Source organism: Pogona vitticeps, chromosome 2, assembly GCF_051106095.1.
Source record: "Pogona vitticeps strain Pit_001003342236 chromosome 2, PviZW2.1, whole genome shotgun sequence".
In the NCBI taxonomy this organism is placed as follows: domain Eukaryota; kingdom Metazoa; phylum Chordata; class Lepidosauria; order Squamata; family Agamidae; genus Pogona; species Pogona vitticeps.
The window spans coordinates 202,695,616-202,721,605 of NC_135784.1; the positions used below are offsets into that span (position 1 = coordinate 202,695,616).

Consider the following 25,990-nt stretch of genomic DNA (forward strand, 5'->3'; position numbering starts at 1 on the left):
CCCTTTGAAAAGCCACTGAAGATCAGAGGGATTGAAGAAGAGAGAGGAAAGATGCTTTACCTTTGTCCCACCTACCATTCTTCAATCAACATTTCCTTCTGAGAAGTTCCAAATATGAGCATGTGAGGGCAACCAAGACATGTAGCAGTGAGAGGGCTGCCCTTACTTTCATGTAGTTTGAGTTTAACTCATTTTTTTAAAGAAATGCCTACATGACTAAATATCATGATATACATGACTAAATACCATGAGGGTTTAAGCACAGGATAGAAAATGGAAAATTCTTCATATTTTATGCCTTTGTCAACAGGTACTGGTTCTATCACAAGCATGAATATCAATTGCTCAAAGAAAAGAAATGCCTTTATAATGATCTATTTCTATCCTGATTTATTATGTTGTTTAGTCGTTTAATCGTGTCCGACTCTTCGTGACCCCATGGACCAGAGTATGCCAGGCCCTCTTATCTTCCACTGCCTCCAAGTTGTGTCAAATTCATGTTGGTTGCTTCGATGACACTGTCCAACCATCTCATCCTCTGTCATCCCCTTGTCCTTATGAGTGATGCACAAATGACAGGAACAGGATAATTTCCCGTGTTGAAGGGCTTTCCATTAGCAGTACCTTCAGTAAAGCGTCTTTCTTTCTTTCTTTCTTTCTTTCTTTCTTTCTTTCTTTCTTTCTTTCTTTCTTTCTTTCTTTCTTTCTTTCTTTCTTTCTTTCTTTCTTTCTTTCTTTCTTTCTTGCAGGGTGGAGGGAGGCTGCAACAGTTAGCAGTATTGATAGCTTGGCTATTAATTTTTACTCCATGGAGCTCTGAATCTATTGACTTCACTGGGAGCTGTGATGGAAAGAATGGATTATATTTGAAAATAGGTGTTCGGTAGTCCGTTTTTTGAGGGGAAAATAATAGAAAACTCTCAGAAACGTTCTCAGAAAAATATTTCCTGCAAAACTACGTCTCACTTCTAAACATTCTTATCTGCAGATGTGAAAAACAGTGGGAAGGGTCTTACATTTTCCTAATTTTCACATTTTCAAATATCTGTTCAATTTGGTTATAGAATTGCTCGAATGATACGTCAGGAGAGAGGAAATGCCCTGCTTGTTGGAGTTGGAGGCACAGGCAAGCAGTCTTTGACAAGACTTGCCTCTCATATATGTGGCTATAAATGCTTTCAGATAGAACTAAGCCGTGGTTATAATTATGACACTTTTCATGAAGACCTTAGGAAGCTGTATAAAATGGCAGGAGTAGAAGACAAAGATATGGTGTTCCTTTTTACCGATACGCAGGTATGAAAAAGCAAAATAAAAATGAAATCCCACTTTGCAATAAAAATGTTACGTATGTAATAACATTCTGTATGATTTATACTATGTTGTTTATGTAACCACAATACTTGAGAAGAGGAATGATTGGTTTTACTGAAATAGTGAAGTTCAAATAAGTCAAAGCAATAGAAGAAAATGTTTTTAGGGAAGATACATGGACCATTTAAATAATGTTTTAGAAGGTTTTTGATTGCTAAAAATTTTTATTGTGGATTTATTATATTTATTAATGTTTTTAAATAGCTGCTATATTTTATTCTTTAAGCTACCTTGTGAATGTGTCTCAGGCATATGGAGTTGGTGAGCTCTCCAGCACTGAAGGCAATAAAGATAGACAACCATCTGTCAGATATACTTTAACTTGTATTCCTGCATTGAGCAATGTGTTGGACTCAATGGCCTTGCAGGATGTTTCCAACTCCATTATTCTATGATTCTGTGAAAAGCAGATTCTTTAGGCAGCTGCTGTGTAGTGATCAAGGGAAAAGAGAAACTCCCTCTGTGTAGTCATCAAGGGAAAAGAGAAACTTCCTGATAAAAAGAAAGTTTAAAGGCAAAGTGAAATCTACAGAGCGAGATTGGGTTGACACTGCAGACCTTGTGATTGTAACCTTTGACCACATATTTGGATTGCTCTGCTTCTTTCCCTGTTCGCTGCTTTTTGTCCTACACAGTCTGAAGAAGAGTTCAGGAAAACCCAAATTTTCACTCCCTAATGATATTTTGTTTATTCTTGCAATAATTCAAGAAAGATACTAAAAATGTTGTCTGACTGTGGATTAAGTATTTACAATTTGTTTTCCTATGGACCAACATGGTAATCTTTGTTTTTATCTGCTTTTTGCAAGAGAATTGCAGTAACAGTGGTATAGTTGTCAGGAACCTTGGTTGTTTATTGTTTATGATTTGCTATTAAACCCCCCACGTACACACACACACAGTAATTGTCAAGAGAAGAGCTTAGCAAATGATAAACTTGCTATGTCTCATGAATTGGTTTGAACTAATAAAAATATTCAGTTTGGCCTTCCTTTAGACTAGAGAGAAAGATATCCATTCAATTTCTTTGCAAGATTAATATTTTTCTTAGATATAGATATTAGTGTATTCATGTTTGAAGTCTTTTAAATAACTTGAACAAAATCAGTATCTCACCCTAATCAGAAGAGAAAATCATTATGAAATGTGAAATCAAACTGTGGAAAGTCACACATCATCTGATTAAGTTATCTGTGTGTAATGAAATGAGTCATATACAGCTCCTAGTGAAAGAAATGAATAGCAAGACCAACATTCCATGGATTAGCTAAACTGAAAGAAAAGAATTTGTTAGATTGCCTTGCAATATTGCCACTGCTTCATCTCTACTGAATCAGGAGATTTTTGTATGTTCTTGAAGATCTCCCTTAACTAAGTTTGACTTTTTCTTACATTATATAGTGTTATAGAAGCATTACAACATGTTGACATAATCTCTCTTACTAAATTTTTGTAAGAAATGAAAATGAGAAAGATATCAGATACTCTTCAGCCTTCCTAGACAAGACAATGTGCACCCTTAAGAGGAAAACTAGTGTTTTATTCTAATACATTCTGACCTCAATCTTAATTTGGCAAATTAGCTTTCTTTTATTTTGCTGTTCATTATTTGGGAGACAGCATGGTTTTGTAGCACTGAAAGATTGGTTTGATGTGAATCTTAGAGACGTATTGAACATTGACTTACTCCAAGCAATGTTGAAAAATGCTCTCTAATTGCCCAAGCATGTTTTTGTTAGGGTTACTATTACTTTCACACTGGTATACATAATTTTTAACATATAATGACTTGGGAAATGACTGGACCATTTGAAAAATTATACAGGTCTATGTCTATTGATGTGCATTTAATTGGAGAATTGCTGCAAATTAGTTTATCCATTTCCTGTTACATGTATTTGTCAGTACAGAGTCTGCTGTACTAATTTCTGTCTTTTCTGTATGCACCGAAATCCATTTTAAACAACAAAAACAAAGAATCTTGTGGCATCTTAAAGATACTGTATATAAATTTAGTATGGCATAAACATTTATATAAGAGTCCAAAATATTATACTCTTACTAAACTATTGCATATCCCTTTGGTTTGGGAAGGATTATAAGCAATAAATCAGAATTAAATGCAAAAAATACTGACTATGACAATTGACATAAAGCTTAGTGTTTGCCTTTCACAAATCAGTGTTATGATAACAGAAACATTTTGACATTACTAAATTCCATGAACTCATTTAGTGCAAGAAAAAAACTACCAAAACCCAGATCAAAGGCAAAAAAACCCATACCTCTGGCTATAACTCAATTTTTTCTCAGATCCATGTATGTGGTATATAAAATTATTAAATGGAGGAATACTAAGGTTGTTGTTGTTGCACTTTATGCTGCCTTTTCCTGGTGAAGGGACTCAAGGCAGGGCACACATCATGAAAATATACAGGAATTGAAATAAAATATACAAACCATCAAAAAGCTATTAAACACAGTAGTGTTAAAACATTTGTTGAAAAACAATTTATTTATTTATTTATTTATTTATTTATTTATTTGATTTATACCCCGCCCATCTGGTCTAAAAGATCACTCTAGAAGACATAAAAACATTAAAAAGGATATTAAAGCAGCAGCTGTAAGGTAACTGTGTTAAAACTGTATATCAAAAGCCTGTCTCAAAGAATCAAGAGCCAGTTTAAAAAAAAAACTTTCCCATCACAAAAGCAGTAGGCAATGTGCTTTTATTATCTCATCAGTTAATACTGATATACATTTTGGAAAATTTATGTTTATTTTTAATTTAAATGACACTCTCCTACCTACTTAAATCTTTGTAATATTGATGGAACTTAATCAGGATCCTGTGGACTCCAAGCAGCAAAACAGAAATAAAAAGAAATTAAGCTCAAATACCATATTTTCCCTATATTATTATAGTTTGTTTTATTTTCTGACTATAGGTTCTTTTAAAAACATTATGACATATGTTTTTATGGTAAAAATATTTGTCAAATCTGTAGATTGTTGTCGAGGAATTTCTAGAAGATATAAACAATATTCTGAATTCTGGAGAAGTACCAAATTTGTTTGAAAAGGATGAATTGGAATTTGTTATGGCAGCTACCCGACCAAAAGCAAAAGAAGCAGGTATAGCAGAAGGCAACAGGGATGAGGTAAGACAATATACATTTGGGGGATATGCATTTGGATTCAGAAATATTCAGATTTCACTGAACAATGCCATATTCAGAGAGTTCTAAATATAATTGAATCCAGAATTCCCAGGGAGAGGGGCTAGTGTGAGAGCAAAACCTGTAGATCAGTGGTGTCGAACTGTGGCCCTCCAGATGTTCTTGGCCTTCAACTCCCAGAAATCCTGGCCAGCAGAGGTGGTGGTGAAGGCTTCTGGGAGTTGAAGTCCAAGAACATCTGGAGGGCCACAGTTCGACACCACTGCTGTAGATGATATTTCTTAGCTCCAAAGAAATCCAAAAGCAAGTGCCAGAAAACTGCACTGCAGCAGTTTTCTCTGTATCCTCTGAAATCTCACATTAGGTTCACATTCTCTGCATCTCATTGTATGTTTTTTTGCTTAATATAGTTAGAAATAAAGTTTAGGATTACTAGATTCATGGATTAATAAATTATAAATCAACAGGAAAATATTATACTAGGGTCAGGCCTGTTTGAGATATATCAGGCAGTGGAATAGGATATTGTTATATATGAATTGATATCTTAAGTTAATAAGTTTTGAGTCTCTGTGTGATTTTCATAGGAACAATTTGTTTTCTGCTATAGCAGAATCCGATCTTCTTTGGTAGAGTTTGCCAGCAATATGAAATGTGGGTGTGGTAGAAGAAGTAGGCACTTGGAAAGGCTGCAGGAAGGCTGCCTGCACCCACTGCAGCAGCTTCTACTGAGAGAAATGGTTGAGGGAGATGGAGAGGAAGAGGAAAATGATAGCCTACTACTGCTACTTTGAGCTTCCCAAACAAAATTTTCACCCAGCTGTCTTGTTTGACCCTGACACTATGACAGAGTAGCAGGCAGCAGTACAAGGTGCATGTTTCTCTACCAAGGAGGTAGCAGAAAAGCCTCTGGTTCAAGGTGGGACTGATATGAGTGAACCTCAGGCATGTTACAGTGACGTCTTTGTGTAATCCAGCTAGGGCAAGGGACCAAAAAAGTTGGTGAATCAAGTACTTTTCTCCCAAAGAGCTGATGTACCAGAGAAGGAACACTCATAAATTTCTTATTCTTTATGAATGTTCCCAATTTTATTTGTCCTATCATTATTATATCATACTTTCTTCTTACCCTTGAATTAATACTTTTGGCTGCCTTTTCTCAGGTTTTTCAGTACTTCATTAATCGAGTGCGACAGAAGCTACACATTGTTCTGTGCATGAGCCCAGTAGGAGATGCTTTCAGAGCACGTTGCAGAATGTTTCCATCACTTGTGAATTGCTGTACTATTGACTGGTTTGTGCAGGTAACTAATTTCAGTTGAATAATTTTGTTCAGATGTCAAGGAATACTTACAAAGGAATATGTGCCTCACTCTCTTTGGCTGGTGTTTCCCCATTACATTTATGGTTATTACCGATACTCTGTAATGTAATTGATTGTTTTTACCACAGTTGATATAATTTTGCTCATCTTGAAATGCCAACACATTAATTAGTCTTTAACCTCCCTCTGTATTTCGTGCATTTTGACCAAACTCTCTTCCTTCAAATACTACTATGCCCAAAATCCTGTTGCTTAACATAGTAAACTGCACTAACATAGTAAGTCGCAGTTGGAGTATGCCCATTTGAAACAATAGCACATATGGAGGATTTGACTCACTAAATCCCCATTGATTCAGTGGGCCTATTATAGTGTGATTTACTAAGCTCAGTAATAGAATTTTGACCAATATGTAGTCTTTATAAAAGTTCTCCTTGGAGATTTTGCTTGCTGTATTGATGCTATTTTTACTTCCCTCAAAATGTCCAAAAATGTCCCATGTACTTCCATCAGAATTTTCAAATTCATCTCATTATTTCATTGGCTGAAGTGCTTTTCCTTAGTATGGTAAATCACACTAGAGTAGCATTGAATCAGTGAGAATTTGTTGAGACAATGCCTCCATTAAGTTCTACTGATTTATGGGGGAAGACCAAACAGTGGACCTCCCATTGGATCTGTTAACTGGAGGTCAAAGGACCAGACTTTACTGAGACTGAAGCTTCTCTATTGAATACACATGCACAGGGGCAATCTCCTGACTGAAAGGAGGACTATAAATTGAATCAGCCAAACAGGCATTTTATAAATGTTACATTTCATCATAAATCATACCAGACCAACCAACATAGTACACACCAGCATGATCCCATATTGTGGTACTTGTTTAGTCAGCTTCAATAAACTACACATGTGCAAAAACATGAGTTCACCAAAAGTTCAAACATCATACTAAGTGACAAAATGGAGTTTGCCCTGCTTTATTTCTCCAACAGATTCAAATGGACCTACTCTAGTTGTGACTTAGTGTGCTAAGCAATGGGATTTCAACCTCTGTTTGAGATACCAGGTGGATTTCTAAATCCAGATGTTAGCAATTTTGCCCAGTCATGGTGCATTCCTTCATCAGTACCAACCTGCACCAGACTGTTCAGTCCTAAAGAGCTAAAGAAAGTGTTTTCTTTCTCTTTTCTTTGAGAATATAAACGGGAACATTTGCTTTAACTTTGCCAAGTAAGCAGTTTTACAGTTTTACTTACTGTTTTGCTAGCATCTTACAGCCCATGCACCCACACGTTCATCTCCAATCTTGCTGAGAAGACTGGAAATGTTATAAAGTCCAAGTGTTCGTAATTGTGGAAAATCGGCTGCTACCATATAAACCAATTCAGCTACAGCAATCTTTTTTTTTTTTTTTTTTTGAAAATTCCTTATTAGAAAATGTTTAGGGCATTGAATATAGCACTGGAAAAATTATTTGGCTAACCTTTTTTATTATTATTTTTCAGTGGCCTAGAGAAGCTCTTCATTCTGTATCAAAGACTTTTTTTCTGCATGTTGACCTTGGAAGTGAGAGCATGAAAGAGAAACTCTCCATGATGTGTGTAGACATCCACATGAGTGTGACAGATATGGCAGAACAGTACTATGCTGAACTACGGCGACGCTACTATACAACACCCACTTCCTATTTAGAGTTAATCAATCTTTACTTGACCATGCTCAGTGAAAAAAGAAAGCAACTGGTTTCAGTAGGTTGAATTTTATTAGAAAGAATATTTTAATTAAGTATGGACGTGAACATTGTTTCCTTCGCACATTATTTTTTCCTGTTTTATATGAAAAAGTATAAACCTGTCTGTTTTATTTCTTCTCTTAATATCTTTAATACTAATTGTATCACTCAAATACTATTGCATTTTTGATGGAGGTAAAGGGAAGGTTTTTGAGTTTCCTGGGCTGCCTGTTGCATGCCCCTTGCACAACCAGATGCACAATTAATTGTGCAATGGGAGGAAGACAAGCATGTGACAGATAGCTCAGGAAACAACTCAAATAGCTTTTGAAAGCCCTGTGATCATGTAGGCAATATGATTCTGATCTGTATAACTTTATGAGGTTTCCAGCAGTCAACATTTCTTGCTAATTATATCATTTGAACCACACTAATGCTTTAAAAAACCCATACTAACATCAGATTAAATCATGTAGCAGTACTGATTTTAGTGAAACTACTCATCTGTTTTAGAGTGGGGGTGGGAAAATCTCAGAAATTTTAGATTACAGCTATTATTTATTTATTTATTTGTTTGTATGTTTGTTTGTTTGTTTGTTTGTTTATATGCTGCCCACTCTACCCAGAGGTCTCTGGGTGGCTTACAACAATTATAACTGTTTATCATTTATCAGTCCTGGCTTGAACTGCTCGGAGTTAAAGCCCCAGGCATCTGGAGAGCCAAAAAGTCCCCATACCCATGCTAGGAAGTTGTAGTGCTGTCATGTTGTATCTGGACATTGGGGTCTGTAGAAGTACATGGTGATTCATAAACATGTATTCTTGTTATGTGTGAAAAGCTATCACTGGGTGGAGAAAGGACAGAACATTTGCATGGATCTGAGGGTTATACTGTTGCTGATTTGCCACCAAAATGAAGCAGCATGATGGTGAAAAGGGTTGTTTTTCTATGAGCAAGATGCATTCCACTTCCATAGATTATTTGCAGTTAGATTTGCTGTCCCATAAGCCTCCAGAAGCTTGCCTCAGATTGCCTCCCAGATGTTCAAGGCACAGACATATTTTGTTTAAGAGATGGGGTTGGGTAGTGCTTTTGGAGTTGAAGTGCTGGTTTTGCTGCCACATGACCTGATTCCTACAGCAAAATCATTGATGGTGGTAGGGGATCCGGAGCATGACTGAAGAATGTCTGAAGGGTAGTCAGCAAACCAAAGGCCATATGTTGTTCACTCCTGCTATAGACAGTCCAAGCCCAACACAATGGCACACGTTTTGTACACTAGATACTGCTTATATTGTTGAGATTCAACTTAGGAGTTGTCTTAGTTTTAGGTTGTATATACAAGCTTAATTTTAGAAGAATACTTATCTTAAAAAGAAATATTCAGTGGTCCCTTTAATATGATTGGTCTTGCTACTTAAGACAGTGGTAAGACACACTGGCTGAAATCTAGTAGTCACTGGTAGGTAGACCCATTGAATCAGTAGGCATTTGGTGAGTCACCTGTTCAGTTTCATTCATTCAGTGGGACTACTCTAGTCATTACTTAATATTAGATTTTAGCCATTGTGGTAATGGCTTTAATGTTACTGCACTGACGGTAGTAGTTTTTCTTTAATCATTATACTGTGTCCTGACATAAGTCGTGTACTGCAGTTCTCTTTTGTTTTGGTTATTATAATAGCCAAAATCCTGTTTGCTTATGTGGTCATGGAAGGAAAATGCTTGTCTGATTGCCTTAATTGACCAACTGATTGCTAAATCAGGTGCACTGCCACTGAAGTAGGGCGAAATGGCTGCATGACTGTGATCAGTATACTGATTATCTCAAGCAGGTTCTGGTCTATGTTACAGTGTATGAAATTTTGGAACAGTAATTGGCATGCTATTAACCCAAAAAATTTACTATTAGGCTCGTGATCGTGTAAAGAATGGCTTAAGCAAATTATTAGAGACAAATGTACTTGTTGATAAAATGAAACTGGACTTGTCAGCTTTGGAACCAGTCCTCAAGGAAAAATCAGTGGATGTTGAAGCTTTGATGGAAAAATTAGCAGTAGATCAAGAAAATGCGGATCAGGTATGAAGTGTTACACTCTTTTATTATGAACTTATTGTTACTTTAATATAGCGTACATTAACAACCAAGCTGCATGCTATATCCTCATACAATGTTGAGTTTCCTATATGGCATTTACCACATAGCACTTCCTGTATGAAGTAATGAACTTAAAAATTAGGAAGCGAATTTTTAATGGTTAAGGGACTTTAACTTTTTGCATGAATCAAAGCTTCTATGGTATCATTGATTCACTTATGATACCAAGCTCCTTTTTACTGCTAGGACATTGCTCCACATAACTCAACAGTAACAGTAGTTCTTCTAATTCTCACTTTACTAAAAGTACCAGTAACTTAACAAGAGACATCCTATTTGAAAGCCTTTTGCTTTACTACTAATGGTACAATCTTAAGCATGTTTGTTGAGAAATAAGGTTTCCTGAATAAATGTATTTCCCTTTTCATTTTCAGACATACAAACAAGAGATTAAGTTTCTGCAATCCAATGAGAGCAGTTCTTCCAGAACTAGATTAGAAAATCAAAATCAAGCTTTATCTCTACAAATCTTTCACGTTCAATGACTTATATAAAAATATGTCACACAATTTTCTAATATTGCTATGTGCAACAATCTTCTTTTGACAGTAGACCTTTGGTTCAGCCCTGCTTTTCCATTGGCTGAATTAAAAACAGACAACATTTGCAGATTTCCTGCTTCTGTTACAGCACTGTGTGTCTTACCATACATGTGATTCAAAGTGTCATGGAGACCTCTGGGACAGTTGAGAGGGTGGCATGAGGAGTGTGCATAGCATGGAGGGACTAGCAAAAATCCTCCATTCTCCTTTTCTGCTAGTCTAGGAGGAGGATTCAGGGACATTCCCATCAGTGGAATAAAATCTCTCTTAATGTTTCATCCAGGTTCGGCGTGTTGTTCAGGAAGATGAAGCTATTGCAAAAGTAAAAGCGGAGGAAACTCAGGCAATAGCTGACGATGCTCAGCGTGATTTGGATGAGGCCCTTCCAGCTTTAGAGGCTGCCAACAAAGCTCTTGATTCTTTGGATAAGGCAGATATTTCTGAAATCAGAGTTTTCACTAAACCACCTGATCTGGTCATGACAGTGATGGAAGCTATTTGTATTCTTCTAAATGCAAAGTAAGTTAGCCCTACTTGTAATGAATTTCAGTATTTATCTGAGTTATGAAGTTCAAAGGAAATAACACCTATTTCCAAAACTGTCTAGCAAGGAGAGACAATAGTCCCAGGATGTAAAAAAGGTATCAGTATTTTCATTCAGAGATAAGAGCCCAACACATTTCAGCTAATACACTTTCAGCCTTGTTAGGGGTGTTAATATTGCACTTGTATTGAATATGTCTCTGAGGATTTTTTTAAGGGACAGTTTCCCACTCCTTTTCAGATAAAAAGATTTTATCTGAAAAAAAGGAGTGGGAAACTGTCCCTACTGTGAAATACTGGGGGAACCAGTGCAGGACACACCACCAGCAGAGAAAGCAGCAAGGATGAACAGCCTTGCTGCCAGGTTACTTCGAAGGGAGTTCTCCAAGCCAAACAGCTGGTCTGCCGACCATCTGGCCTCCTCCTCCTCACCATCCAGGTAAACCCTCCCAGGTCCACCTGGACTTTGGGTGTGCCTATCGAGAGAAATATCACACTTATGACCCAGTGTGGCAAGCAGCAACCACTCAGGAGCAGCTGGGGAAACTACAGGCGTGCATCCAGCACCCTTGCTGTGGCACCCTATGTTTGGTGCACCTGAGAAGTCTTCTCAACCTGGAAGAGAAGGCTCTGCTCTGCTCCTCCCAACAATAAAGACTCAGAAAGATGGTTCCTTGAGAACAAGACTGTTTGGGAGAATGTTAAACTTCCTGCTGCCCATTAAGACATTTGAGTACTTCATTAAGCCACGTTGACTAGGTTTCTGTTACAGTTCCTGCACATACTTCTGGCATCTCAATGGGGGCGCATGGGGGCCATTCACAGTATGTATGTATTATAATATCCATTAACAAGGGGAAAACAAAATTACGGCCATCAGTCTCTTGGACTACAATAACCTGTAACTGTGATTTTGATGTGTGAGAATAGTCAAAAATTCCTAATGGAGAAACACATTTTGGGGATAATTGTTGGACCATATTCTGATCTTTTTTTTCTTCTAAATGAGCTAATTTTTATGGAGCTTGATGACAATATAATATGCTTCAAGCAGTCAGCTACTAATAAGTATCTCAGTGGACTCTAAAGATGCATTACATTAAATAGATTTGTCAGAAAGCAAATGAAAGTCACAGTGAATGTCTGAAAGGACAAATAGTCGAGTTTTCAGAGCTAAATGAAACAAAGATGGGTGTGTTACCCTTTCACCTTGTTGCAAAATATGACCTTGATGTTTCTAAGTAATAGGAAAATAATACTGATTCCTCAATCTTAGATACATTTAGAGAAATACCGTATTTTTCTGTATATAAGATGATACTTTTTGTCTAAAATCTTTAGACTAAAAATTGAGGGTCATCTTATACATGGAAGTAAGCTGAGGAGATAACAAAATGGCCCATACTTTGCCTCTGCAAACAGGCTTCCTTCAGTCATGAAGCTTAGCTTCCTTCAGTCCAGATCCTGCAGCACTTTGATCCCTTTCCCACTCCTTTTGCTAAGCCCTGCGAGGCTTAGCAAGAAGGGGGAAAGCAGGGATCAAAGTGATTGGAATATACCTCTTTGGAGGTGGAGCCTGTAGGCAATGCTCAGATTCAACAGGGACTCGTAATATCAGAGCGTTCTGAGCTCAGAGGCTGAATAATCAAAGCTAAGATTTCTTAATTTGGGGTTAGAAAAGTGGAGGGGCATCATACACTGAAAAATATGGCATTATTTTAAGAATGTTCTCCCCCCCCCCCTTAGGATGCCCTATTCAGTATTTTTTATTGATTAAAGCATTTCTAGCCCACTCTTTATCAGAAGATCTTGGGGCATGTTACAATTGATTGTGGCTTTCTTAGAGGACACTTTTTGTTGAAGTCAATTTATATCCTTGGGAGGAAAACTTAGACATAGTTGCAGTAGAAATGCTTTTGCTAGCTAGATGAGGGCACCTTTACAATGGATAACTGCCCCATATTGCAGCCTACCTCCAAGGCTCTCTTCCAGAATAGTGATTGCATTTGTGCTTGGGTATCTCTGAGAGCTTTTGTGGGATGATGGACTGGTCCATACTAAAATCTCCTTTGTCCATGATTCCATAATATATTAGACTCTTGATCAGGCATATATAACCAATGGTACATGGAATTATCTAAATCAGTACAACTCTTGAGACTACGTATCTTATTTTATAGTAACACCTTTCACTGGACCTGTCATTCATTTTGCCTCAGCATCTGTCTTAGACATGTAATGATAATTAATTCTTAATTTGCCATTCTTTGCAGTCTGTTTTATCAAGGTTGCAATCTTGTATTCTGTGTTATTATTTACTTAAGCCCAATAAATGTACTACCAGTGTTGATATATGTATTGTGGCTACTATCACAAACACATTTACAAGGCAGTAAGCTTCCTGTGTTTACTGTATGACTTGCTTCTCAGTAAATATGCATATGATTTCAAAATACATTGGCTAAAATCCTATTGCTTTGTTACACATACAGAAGGCAAATGTGTTAACATTCAGATGCTTCCAACTGGCAATTAATGAGTCCCTGCTGTGATTCTTCAGTGGGCACCATGTCAACTAGTTAGTTATTTGCCAGCTAGAAGTGAATGAATGTTGCACTGTTTGCCTTCTGCATGTGTAATAAAATAACAGGATTTCAGCCAATGTCTATTAACGTTAATATGAAAAAACATTGATGCTGTTCCTAAATACCCTGGAAAAATCACCTTCCTTTAAATCAACCTATGTATGCCCTGAGATCAGTGTGGAAATCTGTGTTCTATATTATTGTAGTGCAGTAGTGCCTGAGCCTTTCAGTATTATGCTCTTTTAATTTTGAAAAACCCTCCCACCTCTTCTTTACTGTCATCCTCTTAGTTAAATAATAATAATTTTTAAAACACAAAAACTTAAAATAAGCAGAATATATTTTTCTTTCTTAAACAGTTTAAGTAAAATATATATTAACATAAGAAACAGCAGAAACAAAAGAAACCTAATATGAAGGACATTGCCGCATCTCATAGTCTTGCTGCACCCTTGAGTTTCCTTAAACATGCTGAGGGGGGACACCTTGCCATTTAGGATCCTATTGCTCACAACTCACATTCACTATTTTGGCAACATAGAGGGCACAACACAGAGCAGCTTTGCCAGCTTGTTGTACAAAATGTCTCCACAGAGTACATTAAATCCATGAAGGTGCCACTTGAACTTCAGTTCAAACTATCACAAAATGTTATGAATCATGAGGCAGCAAAGCTCTATATTCTAAGCTGCCTCCTGTCTTCACCCTAAGACATATATTATCACTTACATTTTTTTTGTTTCCATGCTGCAATTAATTATCTGTGGTGTCCATTTGGTCTAAATACATATTTCATTGTAACACTGATATAGGAAACTGACGTTTCAAAAACATGAAACTATATTAGTTATTTTATTCTCTGAGGCAGACATTTCTAAATTCCATCCCTTTTTTTAAATCTTTCAGGCCAGACTGGGCAACAGCAAAACAGCTTCTTGGAGACTCTGCTTTCCTCAAAAAGCTTTTAGAATATGATAAAGAGAATATAAAGGGTCAAGTATTGCTTAAGCTTCAGAAATATATAAACAACCCTGATTTTATCCCAGAAAAAGTGGAGAAAGTGTCAAAGGCATGCAAGTCTATGTGCATGTGGGTGAGAGCTATGGATTTATACTCTCGCATCGTCAAGGTGGTGGAGCCGAAGAGGCAGAAATTAAATGCTGCGCAGGTGCTTGTCTTTTCTTCTCCAAAGATCTTTTATATGTTTTATGATTATTGAATGTTGAAAAATGTCTTCCATCTTCTGGGCTTTTTTCTTCTTCTCAGTCTTACCTGGAGTAAGCTACTATGCTGAGATCAGTGCATTTCTCTGGTAGAAGAAGCTATTGCTTCTCCCACCCAAGAAGATGAAAGGCTATTTACTTTGCCTGCTCTGTTCTGAGAAGTGCTTCCAGCCCTCAAATACCAAAGCTATGGAGGCAGTATTTGACTGGAGCTTCAGAACTCACCTGACTGGGCTTTTTGCTTGGTCCTCTTCTTCTCGTTTTTGTCTCTGCCATCTGTATCCTGGGAAGGAAACAGAGCCATCATGGGTGAGGAAGGAGAAACATGAGATGGCCCTTTAGAGATTTCAGTCCTCTTTCTCTTACCTTCATCCTTAAGGTCAGGTTCACTGAAGTAAAGACAATCTGGCCACGTTTATCAAACAAGACTCCCTTCAAAATGCTACCAAAGCAATGCTTCCCCAACAAACAACTCTGCTTCCTTTGTTTTACCAAAGTATTTCCCCTGTGTCAGGTTAATAGTTATTGAGTAGATTGAGGTACTTCCTGCCTTGTTTGTTTCAGGTTGTTTTTTTGGTGGGTGGGGGTGGTTTTGTTGTTTTCTGGGGGTTATACTTTTTGTTTGTGTTGGCTTTTGCTGACCAGCATAGCTGAATCTACAGGCTACGTCACTAGTGCAAGTGGAACTTGCTGCATCCTGTCAGAACAGTGACTTTCTGTGTTGAAACTGAAAGCAACCGTGGTTGTCTTCAGTTTCTTGGAGGGGTTCATGGAGGGGATGTACTGGTGATGTGATAGTGGGCTATTGTTTCTTCACTTTCTTTTTGATCCCCATTATTGCCACTCTCTGTGGCAGCAGGTAAATTCCATGTATTGGCAGTTGCCTACTACTACACCTCAAGATGCTGTGGGATGAAGTAGCATCATTTCTAGTGACATGCGGGGCTGGGTTATTAGCTACCAGTCATCAGATGCCAACAGCCATTCTGCTGTTTCCTCAGGTATAAGGATGTAGTGAATAATCAGAAAATTTCTTATCTTTAGTGGGAAAAGTGCCTTTACACATTGAGACTCTGCATCCAAAAAATATTTTCATTCCTGTAATATATTAATGGCTACATCAAAGGTCAAAATAGTCAGTGTAGTCAGATACTAAAAGATATGGATATGGATAAATTACCATATTTTTCGCTCCATAAGACACACCGGACGTTAAGACGCACTTAATTTTTAAATACTGAAAATTAAAATAAAATAAAAATAAATAAACAGAGCAAGTCCCATGCTGGGACTGCAAAAAAAGTACCAAAACACAAAGCAACATAGAAACATACCCCCCAGCTCAAATCTACCCTCCAAAACCCACCCAGAACATTTTTAAAAAGTAAAAAGCAGCAACTAATTTTTAAATACCAAAAAATAAAGTAAAAATAAATAAACAGAGCAAGTCCCATGCTGGGACTGCAAAAAAAGTACCAAAACACAAAGCAACATAGAAACATACCCCCCAGCCCAAATCTACCCTCCAAAACCCACCCAGAACATTTTTAAAAAGTTAAAAGCAGCAACTAATTTTTAAATACCAAAAAATAAAGTAAAAATAAATAAACAGAGCAAGTCCCATGCTGGGACTGCAAAAAAGTACCAAAACACAAAGCAACATAGAAACATACCCCCCAGCTCAAATCTACCCTCCAAAACCCACCCAGAACATTTTTAAAAAGTAAAAAGCAGCAACTAATTTTTAAATACCAAAAAATAAAGTAAAAATAAATAAACAGAGCAAGTCCCATGCTGGGACTGCAAAAAAAGTACCAAAACACAAAGCAACATAGAAACATACCCCCCAGCCCAAATCTACCCTCCAAAACCCACCCAGAACATTTTTAAAAAGTTAAAAGCAGCAACTAATTTTTAAATACCAAAAAATAAAGTAAAAATAAATAAACAGAGCAAGTCCCATGCTGGGACTGCAAAAAAAGTACCAAACCACAAAGCAACATAGAAACATACCCCCCCAGCCCAAACCTACCCTCCAAAACCCACCCAGAACATTTTTAAAAAGTAAAAAGCAGCAACTAATTTTTAAATACCAAAAAACAAAGTAAAAATAAATAAACAGAGCAAGTCCCATGCTGGGACTTCAAAAAAAGTACCAAAACACAAAGCAACATAGAAACATACCCCCCCAGCCCAAATCTACCCTCCAAAACCCACCCAGAACATTTTTTAAAAAAGTAAAAAGCAGCACCTTACCAGTGGAAAGCCTCCTGGAGGTCCTCAGAAGCCAGCGATGGTGGTGGTGGGGGACCCCCACGGGGCCTGCTGAGGCCTCCGGAGGCCTCGGAAGCCAGCGATTGTGCCTGGGCGAGGCCCCCACGGGGCCTGCTGAGGCCTCCGGAGGCCTCGGAAGCCAGCGATGGTGCCTGCGGGAGGCCCCCACGGGGCCTGCTGAGGCCTCCGGAGGCCTCGGAAGCCAGCGATGGGGCCTGCTGAGGCCTCCGGAGGCCTCGGAAGCCAGCGATGGAGCCTGGGGGAGGCCCCCATGGGGCCTGCTGAGGCCTCCGGAGGCCTCGGAAGCCAGCGATGGTGCCGGGGGGGAAGCCCCCACGGGGCCTGCTGAGGCCTCCGGAGGCCTCGGAAGCCAGCGATGGTGGCGTGGAGGGGACAGTATTTGCTCCATAAGACGCATACACTTCTCCCCCCACTTGTTTTGAGAGGAAAAGTGCGTCTTATGGTGCAAAAAATACGGTAAATATCACCTATAGTTTCCCTGTGTAGTATGAGGAAGTACGGTGAGGGACATTTCTTGCAGGACTCTTGTGATAATGAGTAAGACATACAAAATATTTGGCACCCTAATTCCAAACATCAATTTGTAATGCTCATTAGGCAGAGCTTGATGCGACTTTGGCTACCCTCAAAGATAAACAGAAAAAACTGAGACAGGTAGAAGAACAAATACAAGAATTACAAGACCAATATGAAAAAAGTGTGGAGGAAAAAGAAAACCTGGGTAAGTGACTATTTTAAAGGTTTTAAAATATAGTTTTAATGATATATTTTCACTGCATTTTCACACTCATTCTAAGAAATGATACCAATCATTTTCTAGAGCTCTAGATATGCTGGTAGGCTGGAGATGTACTGGAGCTCCTGTGCTATTTTACCCTTAACAATGAGAAAAACACAAGAGGGATTGATAAGCTCCAAAAATCTGCCCTATGCCTTCTTTGACAACAAATGCTCACTGATATTATCAATAACTGGCTTGTAGATCAACAATCTCAGATCCACAAACATCTTAAAGATGTGAGACAGTACTTCTCAGATGCCTATAACTGTAAAATTCCTCATGTGCATAAACTGTATATCTTCCACTCTTAATGTATCACATAATTTGTTTTCTTTCATTGTGTAATTCCTGTTACTGAGAATTTTAAGACAAAATATACAGACATCAAAATATCAATATACAGTGGTGCCCCGCAGGATGATAATCCGTTCCATAGAAATCGCTGTCTTGTGAAAACATCATCTTGCGAAAACCCTTTCCCCATTGGAATGCATTGAAACCCATTTAATGTGTTCCAATGGGGAAAAATCATCGTCATCGAAGATTGTCCATAGGGAAGCCATTTTGTGAAGCGCCGATCAGCTCTTAAAATGGCTGCCCTGCGAAGCATCGGTCCCGAAAACAGCTGTTTTGTGAAGCGCCAATCCGTGCCGAAATCGTCGTCTTGCGAGAAATGGTTTGCTTAGCAGGGACCCAAACATCGTCCAGTGAAAATCGCCTATTGGAATCACTGTTTTGCGAATCACTATAGCGATTGCAAAACCTCATCATCATGTGGATTCATCATTTTGTGAGGTCGTCATCTAGCGAGGTTCCACTGTAAAAGAAAAGATATTATGTTATGTATCGTATGACTCAGGAGCCCCAAACAAAGCTAAGAAGCTCCAGTCTAAGCAGCTTTCTTCCTTGGGACACACTTTTCAACAATGTTTTGAGTAGCTTTCAGGGACAAATTATGGGGTACAACTCTAAAAGATGTGGGGAAGATGAGGAAATGCTGCCTGGAGGGCATGTGATTTTGTTGAGATTTTTAAAAAGTCTTTATATCTGCTGTAGCATCATGTTGAAATATCTCAGACCTGAGTACTTAATTCCAGTTTGCAGATAAAGATATACATCAAAGGACAAGAGAGCATTGTAAAAAAAAAAAAAAACTAGACTGGAAATTGTAAAGGAATCCACTTGGTATAATCTAGTTTTATTAAGATAAATCCATTACAGAAAATAGCACTGTGAAAGCTCTGGCATTACTTGTTTCTTACTTTGTCCATGCTCAAATGTCATTAGCTCAAAATGGTGAGAGCAAAATGAATTATTGTTTTTAAATAAATAATGAGCATGTTCTAGTAATGTTTTCACTATTTAGCAAGGACCATGGCACTGACTCAAGCTCGTCTTACTCGAGCTGGAAAACTTACAGCTGCGTTAGGAGATGAACAGGTCCGGTGGGAAGAGAGTATTTTAAACTTTGAAGCAGAGATTTCAAACATCACTGGAAATGTGTTCATAGCTGCAGCTTGTGTAGCCTATTATGGGGCTTTTACAGCACATTATAGACATCTGGTGAGTTAATGGTTTATGTTTTGAGCCTTCCTCATACTATTATATATGTATTTTAGCATAAAAACTGAGTAGTTAATAGAAATAGAGATTTCCTCTTTTCTTCAAGGGGAGTTTAGCAAAATAGTTATCCACTGATGACATGTATCTGAAAACAGTGGCACGAATCCAACAGGAAGAAATTGTGACAAGTTGTGTGAACAGTAGCCAGGCTGAAAAGGACCAATGTACAAGCTTATATTAGTGTTCACCTCGGGTTTTATCAATTTGTATAGGAATATACTAGCGGAGTATAATAGCTTGACAGGAGTAATTACTCTAGATACTGGTGATTAGACAAAAATTTTAATAAGTAGATGTAATTGTTTTATTTTTGAAAGAGGTTACTGTGAAACAACCGGGGCCAGGCTCCTCACTATAGCCACTTAGCAATGCTGCCTCCTGCTTGTTCTGAGATGGGAGCACTGAGAGCGAGCAGTCACAGGGAGAGGCTATGAGTCTTGGCTGAGAATGTTTCCCCTCTCCAACATGGCTTCCAGCATTTGATATTGTTTGTGTTCCAGAGGATTTAATGCACAAAATGTGATAGGCTGCCACCAGCGCCCATAAATAATATTAAAAAATTCAGTAGTAGTTTGAATGAGGCTAGGATTGGATGTTTAATACCACACTTTCCTCTCATTTATTCTCCAGATGATGGTTTGAAAGGATTTTTGTATTTTTTTTAAAAAGAAAAGGGGGAGAAAAGACAATTAAAAAAGGGAAGTAGTTGCTGATACAAAAGCAAATGCAGTTACAGGATTACAGCATTTAAAAGCAGAAACACACTAGAAAATAGTAATCTCTAATTTACCCTATCTGTGTAGTACCTAAATAGAGAGATGGAGTAAGCCTGGGGAATACTCCTGTGTTCTCCAGTATAATTTTTTTGCACAGCACACAAAGCTCTCCTCACAAGTAACACTGCAACTAGAAAGCAAAGCGGGGGGGGGGGGTCCACCTTTGTCCACAGAACTGCACTGGAAAGGAGGAGAAGAGGAACAATAATTCTGTGTATTCTCAAAGGCTTTCACGTCTGGCATCCAATGGTTTTTACAGCCTGAAAAAAGGTCAACAAACTCTACCCAGCCACAAGAACTGGTGATCACTGCAGACAAAAGACTAGCTAACGACACCCATCAATCACCATGACAGATCATCTCCCCACTTATCACAATATACCCATAACAAAAAACACCATGATCACCATGTCTCATGAAAAGGACAAAAAGCTGATCCCACAGCTAAAAATACTCAACTATCCCACACACTACACCAGAACACAGAGTTCCAACTCCTGTCCTCTGAAGATGCCGGACACAGAGACTGGCTCAACATTAGGAAGGAAAACCTCCAGAACACGGCCAAACAGCCCAAAAAACCTACAACCACCAATAATTATGTGCTTCACAACTGAATGCTAGGCTCAAAGACTTAGTTTCCCAATTTCCATTTTATACAAACGAATGGGCCATTCGTATCTGAGGCCAACCATCACATAATTACTCTTAATCTGCTTTGAACATTCTGATAAGACAAAGGCATGTCTCCTTCCCAAATCCAAAATCTGCATGCTTATGGTATATACTTATTTTTGGTGGAAATTTTTAAAAAATCATACAAATGGTTAAAAATTAAAAAGATAGGTTCTGCAGATGTGGAAAGTTTTGTCTTTAAATGATTTTCCTCATTTGTTCCATCACTTCTTATATCCCTACTCATCAGTCAAAATCTTCTTATTTGCTATGTTAGCCTAAATGAAATAGCATAAACCACAATAGCAAATTGCCACTAGTTAAGTCAGTGCTAGTATTCAGTTTCACATATCAACTCATGTGATTCATTTACAAAAAGGAATATAAGCTTCAGCTGATTAACTATGGGCAATTCATCATTATAATTTATTTCATTTGGTTTACACTGCCATATGTAAGTAACAGGATTCTGGCTATGTCTTCCTGCTAACAGTATCCACCTAGTTGGTATCTCAGATGCAACCAAGATGTTTTTCCTGGAGAAAGCCAGACCCTAAGAAATGAGAAGACCTTTACTGGTGACTCAGAAGTCTGACTTTTCTCATTTTGGTCCCCACTGCTAACAAAACACAGCTCTTCCTCTCCTTAGGCCATTTGTGCCCTGTAATATTCTGTGATATCACTGGAGATCAGCCAATAGTCTATAGGTTGGTAAGACTTTAGTTACATTGTTGATCCTTAACATTATTTTTGCTTTTAAAAAGTCACTTGTAGGGCTGATCAATTAACCTATCTTAAAAATTGTAACAAAAATATTCCTTACTTGCTTCTTCTCTTCCAATCTTTATTTGCTTCTTCTTTCATCTCAGTTAATAGAGCACTGGATCAAACAGTGTCAGGATCTAAATATTCCAATTAGTTCTGAGTTCAGTCTTATAAATATTTTGGGAGATCCCTATGAAATTCGACAGTGGAACACCGATGGATTACCACGTGACTATGTTTCCACAGAAAATGGGATTCTTGTAACACAGGGGCGACGCTGGCCACTCATGATTGATCCCCAAGACCAGGTAAGGAATCACTGCAAAGTGTATAGTATATTGTTTTATGTTAATCAGTTATCGCAGCGGGCATATGAATGTACTTTATACTTTTGAATTATTATTATCTACAGTAGAAGAATATGCCGCAAGTATAATTTTCAAAAAGATGAGTACTCTGTTCAAGTGTTTTCCACATTTATCAAGAATATAGAAATAACTGTAAAGTTGGGGTGTGTGATCTTCAGAGGTTTTGGGCCACTCATGCCCATCTCCTGATTTTGAAGACCTGCAAGAACTCTTGTGACCCTAAGTATTGCAAATATATACAGTGATGCCCCGCATAGCGAGCGCCCCGTTTAACAATGAATCCGCATAGCGATGTGGATTTTGCGATCGCAGAAGCGATCACATTGTGATGGTTTTAATGGCTAAAAATCCCATTGAAATGATCGGTAAGCGTTTCGCTTACCGATTTTCGCATTGCGATATTTAGAAAACAACTGATCGGCAGTTCCAAAATGGCCGCCGGGTGAACAAAATGGTCACCCGGAGCATTTTCATGCCCTTTCCTCGCTTACCGGGCAGCGAAAATGGCAGCCGGATGGAGGATTTCCGCATAGCGGTGATTTTTTCCCCCATAGGAATGCATTAAACGGGGTTTAATGCGTTCCTATGGGGTTTTTCGTTCCGTATAGTGACGATTCCAGATAGCGACGATTTTCCTGGAACGGATTATCGTTGCTATGCGGGGCACCACTGTATATATATATTAGAAATGTCTCTGTGTGCCTTGTAGTGGCCACATTTTTAAAAAACAAAACGTGGGAGCAGTGGGGGTAGAGGTACTGGTTGTTCCATAATATATGGCAAGCTTGTCCTTCACTCACTCATAGGGTGGAATATGAGTTTTTAAGCCAGCTTTTTTTAAAGTTTTAAAACTATGTTTTTAATGTGGGGTATATTTAAACCCAAGGTGTGTGTGCTTATGTAGTCCATGGTTCCCATGGGGTTCACTTTTGTTTTAAAGCACAAAACTGTACTGGAAAGGATGAGGAGAGGAACAATAATTCTGTGCTTTACAACTGAAGTTTTGTTTTATGGCCATCTAAAGATGGTGGTGCCAGATGAGAAAGGCCAAGGAGTGAAATTACTTAGCTAAACCACTATGCACTGTTCCCTGTAGGAGAGGTGTTGTTCTAGAAGTGCATGACTAACTCTGTCTGCAAATTCTTTTGGTACTTTGGACGATTCTAGTTCTTGAAGACTGTCAGGAGGTGAGATTAAATGTACAAATTCTTCCTACCCTCTGGTGCATCAGGCCTTCCTCTGAGATAACAAGTGCTTAAAAAGAGAAAAACCTAGCAGCCACACTGGTCACACAATTATTATTTTTTAAAGCAAAAATAATCATTGTCATAGAGTTAGTGATAGAATTTTTCTAAATACCCAATAATTGCTGGTAGAAAAAGACTGCCAGCTCCCTCTAGCTCCCTCTGTTTATAGCTTGTGAGAATGAGGGGCTTTCCCACCTACACTCTCTACTAACATTTGCCTTCTACATCTCTGGAGAAACCTCCTGCTGCCTTTTATATTTATTCCCCAGCTCCTTAGGAAAGGATATTAGTATTGTAACCCTTAGACAATGGGGGGAGTAAGAAAGGAAAACACAATTGAAGCCAGTATCCTGTTTGTAGCACGCTGTACTTGTTACCCACCCTGATCCTGTTTCCAAGAGCTCAAGCATGATTAAACACAGGTGTAGCGTTCCCCTTTATTAGGTCAATGGTTCATGTTTTGTTATGTAATTGTTCATGCATATTCATGTTGCTGAGAGATGGAGCCAAGAGAGATGCTATAAGAGGCGGAGTCAGAGTGAGTCAGGAAGGTCAGAGAGAGATAGTTTTGGAGAGAAGTAGATAGAGTGTGGAGTTTGGGGAATTCTGAGGTGTGATTAAAGTTATGAGTGTATTATCAAATAGAAAATTCTTGTTAATTATAAATTTACCTAAAGAAGATATTCATGAATCACTATCAATTTCTGTAATCAATAAACAAAAGTTATAGTTAAAAGACTTTGAAGTCTGGACCTGAATCTTCATCTTCCTGAAGTAATGGTGATTTAATGATCACCTGGTGGCAGCAGTGTAAAAGAGGGGATTGTTTGCCTTTGTGTGCTCTGAGTCTTGACGGTCAAGTAAGGAGCATGAGGATGAAAGCCACAATTGGTGTCCAGCGGTGGGATACGAAGAAATCCAGTGAAGCCTGAGTTTGGATGCGAAGAAATCCAGTCAAGCCTGAGTTTAAAAAGAATTTTTCTTGAGTCAAGGGTACCTTTTATACAAAGGTCTATGGCAAAGACGTTTATTTCCTCACTAGAGCTTTTGGGAAAAGCTTAGTGGTGGGGGCTTCTGAACCCAGATCTGGGGGGTGTCTAAGACATGGAACGACTCAGAGAGATAATTCCTGTATTTACCTCAAGATTTGAAGACCCAGTGGGCTAGCTTAAGGCTCAAGGCTCTAAGAGTTTAGAGACTGCTTGTGGAAAGCAGAAGCTTTTAAGTGACTGGAAGTAAAAGAGGGAAGACAGATCCATTATAAAATCAGTAGAAACACACTGTAGGAAAAGTCACTCAGATAAATATGCCTCCCAAAGGAACTAAAAGACCAGTAATAGTGGAAACTGAGTCTCAAGAAGCACAAAGTTTGGTACCTCAGGAAATGGAGGAAAATGGAAACCCTTTAACTCCAGGAGAACAGTTTGAGACTGAGGAAAATGCCTCTGAAAGACCAAGTATCCTAAACTTTCAAGAGTTTCTAAAGTGGAAATCACAACAGGAATTTAAATTGAAAGAATTAGTGATCAAAATAAGAATCATGAAATTAGAAAGGAGAGGAAAAGCTGAGCAAGGGGCCAGACAAATGACATTTGAGCAGGAAAAAAAGATAAATGGAGTTGGCGTTAAAACAAATGAAATTTCAATTAGAAATGAAAAGATTAGCACAGCCTAGTTCTCAAACCCAAATGAAATCTGAGGTGAATTTTAACAAGCAGAATTGGGACGACAATAAGAAGCCCTTTAATATAAATTACTTCAGCAAAACAACAGGAAATGAAGGCCAGGGTGGTGCCTCAGCTGAATTGGCCCAGCCTAGTTCCCAGAACCAAATGAATCTTGATGAAAAGTTTAATGGATCTCCTTAGGATGAGAGAAGGAATTACGGATGCTGCAAATGCGGTGAGCCTGGTCATGTACAATTCAATTGTACAGAAAATAAAATATGGAGAATAATGTGGAGAATAATGTCCAGATCAAGAAAGTATACTGCTTGGGAACTGTGGAGGCCTCTGAGGGAAACCATGGCCAAGGTTCTTTCCCCATGGCAACCACAGCAACTGAGCAAGAAGACATTCCTGTAGCCCCTATCATCCAGTGTTTTTATCTCAAAAATGACAATACTCTTCTCAAAAGTGCTGGTGAGGAGATATTAGTGGGAGGAAAGAAATACATTGCTATAAGGGACACAGGAGCTCAAATTTCCATAGTACATTCTGATCTGATAGTCCAGGATGACATAATTCCAGGCAGAACAATGACCCTAAAAGGGATTGGAAAAGAAACAGTGGTGTTAAAAGTAGCTGAGATTCAAATAGGCTATAGAAATTGGTCTGGAAAGTGGCAGGTAGCAATTTCAGACAATATACCAGCAGCTTTTCTACTTGGTTGGGACTTAATAGAGCATGTCAAGAGTGCTTTTGTGTTTACACGCTCAAAGGGGGGTAAGACCTCCCCCTCTGCAGCTGAGAGTGATACAGCATCAGAGAGAAGCCTGGAGAGAGGGATTTTCTTGGATACCCAGCTTAATAGTGGTGCTGAAGCTGATTTCATACTACTGATGAGTCCCAATAAAAATAGTTTGGTTCAGGAGCAGAAGGTGGAAATCAGTTTGGTGAGTTGTTGTGAAACAGCCACCAGTACACCCATTTTATTATCTCTTGAATGCCCTGAAAGGTCTTGCCTGGATAAGGAGCTTTTATATAGGAAAACGTCCTTAGAAGTGGAAAAGAGAAAGACTTGAATGAGACCCAGGAAAGAGTATTCTGTCCTGAGGACTGTGAGGGTTCATTG

General features: G+C 38.4%; 1 protein-coding gene across 1 annotated transcript in view; it reads left to right on the forward strand.

The window, feature by feature from the left end:
* Positions 1 to 25,990, forward strand: part of DNAH6 (dynein axonemal heavy chain 6) — a 218,245-nt gene that overhangs the window by 84,764 nt on the left and 107,491 nt on the right. The window contains exons 46-55 of the mRNA XM_072991952.2: positions 1,065 to 1,296; positions 4,386 to 4,538; positions 5,720 to 5,860; positions 7,389 to 7,631; positions 9,529 to 9,696; positions 10,600 to 10,835; positions 14,351 to 14,612; positions 17,560 to 17,683; positions 19,110 to 19,306; positions 21,687 to 21,890. Of these exons, the coding sequence (XP_072848053.2) occupies positions 1,065 to 1,296; positions 4,386 to 4,538; positions 5,720 to 5,860; positions 7,389 to 7,631; positions 9,529 to 9,696; positions 10,600 to 10,835; positions 14,351 to 14,612; positions 17,560 to 17,683; positions 19,110 to 19,306; positions 21,687 to 21,890 (1,960 nt within the window). The remainder of the gene's footprint in view (positions 1 to 1,064; positions 1,297 to 4,385; positions 4,539 to 5,719; positions 5,861 to 7,388; positions 7,632 to 9,528; positions 9,697 to 10,599; positions 10,836 to 14,350; positions 14,613 to 17,559; positions 17,684 to 19,109; positions 19,307 to 21,686; positions 21,891 to 25,990) is intronic.